Source organism: Colobus angolensis, unplaced genomic scaffold (genome assembly GCF_000951035.1).
Source record: "Colobus angolensis palliatus isolate OR3802 unplaced genomic scaffold, Cang.pa_1.0 Scaffold90, whole genome shotgun sequence".
NCBI lineage: Eukaryota > Metazoa > Chordata > Mammalia > Primates > Cercopithecidae > Colobus > Colobus angolensis.
Genome location: NW_012122932.1, coordinates 8017869 through 8023868, shown reverse-complemented (window position 1 = coordinate 8023868; position 6000 = coordinate 8017869). Strand labels below are relative to the sequence as shown.

At 40.4% G+C, this 6000-nt stretch overlaps 1 protein-coding gene across 6 annotated transcripts in view; it reads right to left on the bottom strand.

The window, feature by feature from the left end:
* GRIA1 (glutamate receptor, ionotropic, AMPA 1) overlaps window positions 1-6000 on the bottom strand; it is a 335531-nt gene that overhangs the window by 165147 nt on the left and 164384 nt on the right. For 5 of the 6 annotated variants that reach the window (XM_011931636.1, XM_011931637.1, XM_011931640.1 and 2 more), the window contains exon 3: window positions 1896-2135. The exons of the other annotated variant lie outside the window; for it this stretch is intronic. In XM_011931636.1, coding sequence (XP_011787026.1) covers window positions 1896-2135 — 240 coding nt within the window. The remainder of the gene's footprint in view (window positions 1-1895; window positions 2136-6000) is intronic. 6 annotated transcript variants of the gene reach the window in all.

The following is a 6000-nucleotide window of genomic DNA, read 5'->3' as shown; positions in this document are numbered from 1 at the left end:
AAGGACCTTGTGATTACATTGTGTCCCCCCAACATAATCCAGGATAATCACCCTATTAAAGGTCAATAGTTTAGCAACCTCAGTCCCATCTGTAGACTTAATTTTCCCTTGCCATGTAACATAGACATATTCTCAGTTTCCAGTGATCGCGACATGAACATCTTGGGTGGGGGGGTCATTATTAATTATTCATAGATATTATTTTGATTTTGCATGGATTAATTTTTTGTATGTATGTCATTTCTGGCTTTCAGTAACACTGCTAACCTCTTCCACAGTGACTAATGTAGTACCTGGCCTCAAGAATCATCTGTAGACTGGTTCTGCTGTGCCTTCCTATGTTTGTTTCCTTTTCAGTACAAGTTGTTTGGTGTGTTTGAGATTAACATTTACTGAAAATTTACTGTGTGTCTGGCACTGTTCTACCGGTTTTAATTTACTTAATCTTTCAAGGTAGATACTATTATTATCCCTCTTTTACAGCGTGGAAATTGAGGCTCAGAGAGATTTAGTCATTAGTCCAAGGTCACGCAGCTAATACATGGCAGAGCTCTGAGCTCTGAGTTCTGAGGTAGGTGGAGCTCTTTTGAGAGTGTGGGTGCTTCTGCTGGCCCCAGAGATGATCTCACACAAGCAAAGGTACATTTTTCCAACTTTATTACTTCCAGGCCTCCAGTTTCATTATGCTGCAAAGCTGTCCTGAAATAGACCTCCAGGTGACCCCTGCAGTAGTTGTAGTCTGAGAGGGGAAGTCATCAAAGTGGGGACAGTGAAGGAAAAATCAAAGAAAATAGGGTGTTCCTGGTTTCTTCCTCTGTTGGCTCCTTCCCATCTGAACAATGCCTGCCTAACTGCCTGAAAAATCACTTTCACAAACTGCTCTCCAACTCAAAAGTCTTCTAAGACTCCCTGCAGGCAACCACATCAGTACTGTACTCCTGTCTCACCTTTCAGGCCTTGCATGACCCATTTATTTGTTTACACCAGTAGTGACTAAATTATTACAAGACTATTTAGTATACCGTGGGAAGGTAGGACAGTACAAGACAAACATCACGGGAGTTGGAGAGAGTGCTCCCATCCAGAGAACTGGGGAATAGGGAAAGTGGTATTTGAACAGCCTGCAAAAGAGGAGAAGGATTTACAGACATAGATTGGAGAAGGGAAGTGCATTCCAGAAAACTGGAATAACATGAGTAAAGACATAGAGAGGAAAAAGTATAGAAAACATTTGGAAAATGTGATGTTAAATTCAAAGGAGGAAGAACTAGAAAGCCCAGAGAAGGATGAAGATTATGATGAGGATGAAGATGATGATGATGATAACATCTAACACCAGAAAGAATTTTGAGTTTTTACTATGTTGCAGGCACTGAACACTTTGTAGTCATCTCATTCAGTTTCACAAAACCTTTATAAGGTAGAGATTGTTTTTGTCTTCATTATAGACATGAGAAAGTGAAGGTAAAATTTTATCCCCATTATATAAATGCTGAAATTGAGGCAGAGAGAGTTTGTCCAAAGTCAAACAACTGGAGAGGACAGAACCTAAGTTTCACATTCAAATCTGTCTGAATCCAAAGTCTGAGATCCTTTGGCATTGAGTTTGGACTCAGGAGCCATGAAAGCTTGGTGAGCTGTAGAGCGACTTGGTGCATTAAGAGAATTATTCTCAGAATGCGTTTCCAAAATGAATTAGAGGTTACTACCGATAAATGCATTTCCAAAATGAATTAGAGGTTAGCTACTGATAAATCAGTCAGATTTCTCAGAAATAAAGCATTTTGGATAATTTTCCCACATTTTTCAGGGAAGCAGTGAGGCGTCATTCTCCTTTCTGCTGGTAATTTTCTCTCCATCCCTCAAAAGTCTCCCTCCCCTAACGCTTGGCTTACCCCGGTCAGCATCATAAATGTAGACAAATTTCTGCCACTTGTAATGGTCGATGATGCTGATGAGGGCATCCTGCAGTTCAGGGCGCAGCTGAAGGACAAATTGATTGGATGTATCAACGGGAAAGCTCGGCGTGATGAAGCAGACGTGGAGGGCCCCACAGAAGGAGGTCAGCATGTTGACAGTCCTACGTTCATAAAACCCAAAGATGGCATAGACTCCTTTGGAGAACTGGGAACAGACTAGAAGAAGAGAAGAGAAGGATTAATGAATAGAAGACTGCAAAAAGTGGTCAGATGACTCCAAAATAAATCCATCCACTAGTTCATCCATCCAACCCATCAACTATCCACCCAACCGTCATCTATTCATCTACCCATCCAACAAACCAATCCATCCATTAATCTTTTTGACACACCAATCTATCCAACTGTCCATCCATCCTACCCATCTAACCATCCCACTCACAAATTCACCTGTTTGACATGTCCTTCATCTGTGTAAATCCAATTTTATTAGGTATCTATTACAAGCCAGAAGTTGTCATGGTTATTAATTACAGTAGCCATATATAAAAGACACTTTCATCTATTACCTTACTTGGTCTCTACAATGACCCTGTTGAGGTTAGAAAGGGATGACTGAGTCATTGTTTTAAAGGGGAGAAACCAAGGCTCAGAAATTTACTGAACATGTTCAAGGTAGCACAGCTAGGACATATGACTTGGGCAGATATTTTGACTCTTAATTTAATGATCTTTCCCTCCCATTGTCTATCAGTTAAAGGCAAAGCATAAAAAGGTGCTACAGGAAGAATCCAGCTATTGCTGCTAATAACATGTTTAAGAAAACAAGTGTTGATTTTCCCAGTCTAGCCCTTAACTCTCAGTGTTCATTTGTCTGCTAATGCTCATTTTGTCCTTGTACATCTTGCTAGCTGATTTTCAGACGCCCCAGTGTATCAGTGATAGTAATAGCTTAGCTGTGAGAGCATACCCACAGGATCGATTCTGTAGGATCCCAATGCAGTTACCAATCCTGGTTTGCGGTTGATTATACTTCTAGTTAAAATATAATGCTAAAAAGACCAAGGTCATGGGATTAAACTCCAAGTCAGTCAGCTCCTAAACTTTGTTTTACTATATAATATAGGATGAGAGTTCATAATCTTTACCCCAGTGAGACCGGTTGGTTTGAAGAACCTTGGGGTTCAAGGCCATCTTCAATGCCTAAAAATTGTCCTTCCAAGGTGGATGGTGAGGAAAGTCATTCATCCTTGTCATAAGAACAGTATTTTAGAGAGCTCTGTGGTCCTTTTACATATATTAGGCTATTTAGTGCTCATCACATCCTTGTGACTTAGGTATTATTATTTTTTTCTTTTAAGATAAAAAAGTTAATGCTATTAGGTCCTTTACTCTTTTTTTTTTTTTTTTTTTTTTTTACCATATCACCTGCTTCTAGAACCCCACATTGCCACTGTGTATGGGATCTCAAATTACACTATGTGACCATTGCCCAGAAGGTTTCATGAAATAATAGTCCCACAAGATGCTTCTTAAAAAATAAAAGTCTTTGGTCAACTACGTTTGGGAAGTGGTGCATACTTTGTCCCTGTTTTAGAGTTTCATACTTCACATTAGCTGCATGAAAGATTGTGAGGAATTCTACCCATTTTTATCCCAGATCTTGTCAAATCCATTTGCCTCCAAGACCTTTTCTGGTGAATACTTTAGAAATGTTATTGAAAATCTTTTGGGCCATGCTGCAGTAAATAATGCAATTAACCAGTGGTACCTAATTGTCTACTGCGAGTCTCCGTTTTCCGTTAGTCCCTAGAGATAATGGGCTTTAAAGGTCATAATCTCTTAAAGATTGCAGCTGAACCATTTAACACATCTGTCCTACTCCCACTGAAAACCAGCATACTATCTGCAGAAAACCTGGCAGGTGATCATTAACATCTGCTTGCATACTTTTAGTTACTGAGATTCTGGTTTCACATAATTCCTGCTCTTGACCCACTCCATAGACCTCCAGGTATCTGAAGGTGGTGTTCATGGCCTTGAGCTTTATGACATTTGGTTTTCAGTGACAAAATCAATTCCCTACCCAGAAGCCAGAGAGATCTTATTTAAACAACAAAGACAAAACAAACAAAACACATTGTTCTTCCTCCTTGTGTAAATCCACTCAAAGTTTTCCCTTTGCACACAGGAAAAGTCTCAACATCTGACCATCACACAGATTGTGAATAGCCTGCTCCTCTGACCTCACCTACCTTACACCCCTCTTCTACTCGCTGACTGCTGTAGCCACACTGGCTTTCGCTCTGTTCCTCTGGGCTCCGAGCTCATTCTGCTTGGGAGACTCTGCACCAGCTGCTCCCCTCCTGCCTGCAATGCTCTTCCTTTACCTCTTTGCAAACATCACTCCTTTGTAGCAGTTGTGCCTCAGCCCAAATCTCACCTCTCTGTATAGATCTTGCTTCATTACCTCTTCTAAATAGTGACCCCTCATCAGTGTGTATCACATCACTCTGTCTTATTTCCCATCCTTTAATTATTTTATCTAAAATAATTGTCGTGATTTATTTGTATGTACGTGTGGCTATTTGGCTCATTGTGAATTCCCTGAAAATAAGGACATGCTTTTTGTGCCCAAAAGCCAGCAGGGAGTCTGGGACATGGTAGATGCTTAATAAGTAATTGATGAATAAAAGAATGATGAGTGCTTGATGAGGGCATACGACCTGCAGTAGGGGCAGAGGAGGAGCTGAACCCAAACAGAGATGACTGTTGGTTCACCCTGAACCACTTGCTCCCCTGCCTGGGTTGTTGTCTTCTAAGGTAGCCGTTAATCCTCTGTCACTCACACTATTTTCTCCTCCACCCTAATGAGGACACTGTATCTATCCACAACCCACAATAGGCACTGTCTTTAAATGTCTATTGTAATAACTAGAATCAAGATTTCTATAAATATGATTTATCTACCAGGAAGCATACATCGTGTATTATTCTCCCAGTGTTAAATATAGATTTGTCAAAATGCACACTCAGTCTTCCAGGGTGAAGTGTGTTTGGGGAGCACATAAACCCCATTAAAATATTATAATATGCTCTCTACAGTATTTTTTGAATCTCTTCTCTCCCCTTGCTGCAATAAAATATTATCCTATGAAATATATCCTATGAAATATATTTTATTATCCAATAAAATATATCCTATGATCCAAATCTATTCCCTCATGTCATCTACTTGGTTTCACACATTTAGTTGGGCCTCTGGGGCCCTCATGGATGGTGTTTCTTGCTAGGACTTCACACGTGAGGTAGGAAAGGGTGAGATGGGGTGGACGAAATGGGAGCAGGCAGACATAACAAATCCTTAGACACACAAGAGGCCAGGACATTTTCCCCTTCAAATTATCTCCTTGATTTCCCCTTCTGCAAACATGTCTTACCTTAAACAGAGTGCTTTATCCTCTAAGGCTAAGAGGGTGCACTTACCCGCTACTCCCTAAAAGAGCATGGCTTGGAGGTAGCCTGGCCTGGATTTACTTGAGTTAACCCTGACTCCCAGAGTTGCTCAGTGCCTGACTGTCAGGCCATTTTTACACTTCAGCCAAACCTAAGCAACAGCAGAGAGAGAGAGAGGAAGAAAAAGAAAGAGAGAGAGAGAGAAAGAGACAGATAGACCCTATAGGCCCAAGGCCTGTGGGAGAATGCAGTCATTGGTTAAATGTTGACACATATAATTAGTAGTTGTGAGGTATTATATCTACTTTGAATCTGTCATAACCAATATTCGATCAGAAGAGACAACAAGGTTCTGTAGACAAAGTACTAGGCTAGCTCTCTGAAGACCTGGACAATTGTCTTTTTGGTTTTATCGTTACAGAGTACTTGTATGACTTTAAGTAAATCCCACACTCTCCTGGGCCTCAGCTTTCCCATCTGTGAAATGATTGTTTGATCTCTGTAATGTTTAATGCACCTTCAGACTCTGACATTCTAGAGTCTAGTCTAATTGATTGGAAAATGTTTACTGATTTGACAACACTTTAGTTATTTAGTCAAATTTTAACAACCCCCCAGTGCACTT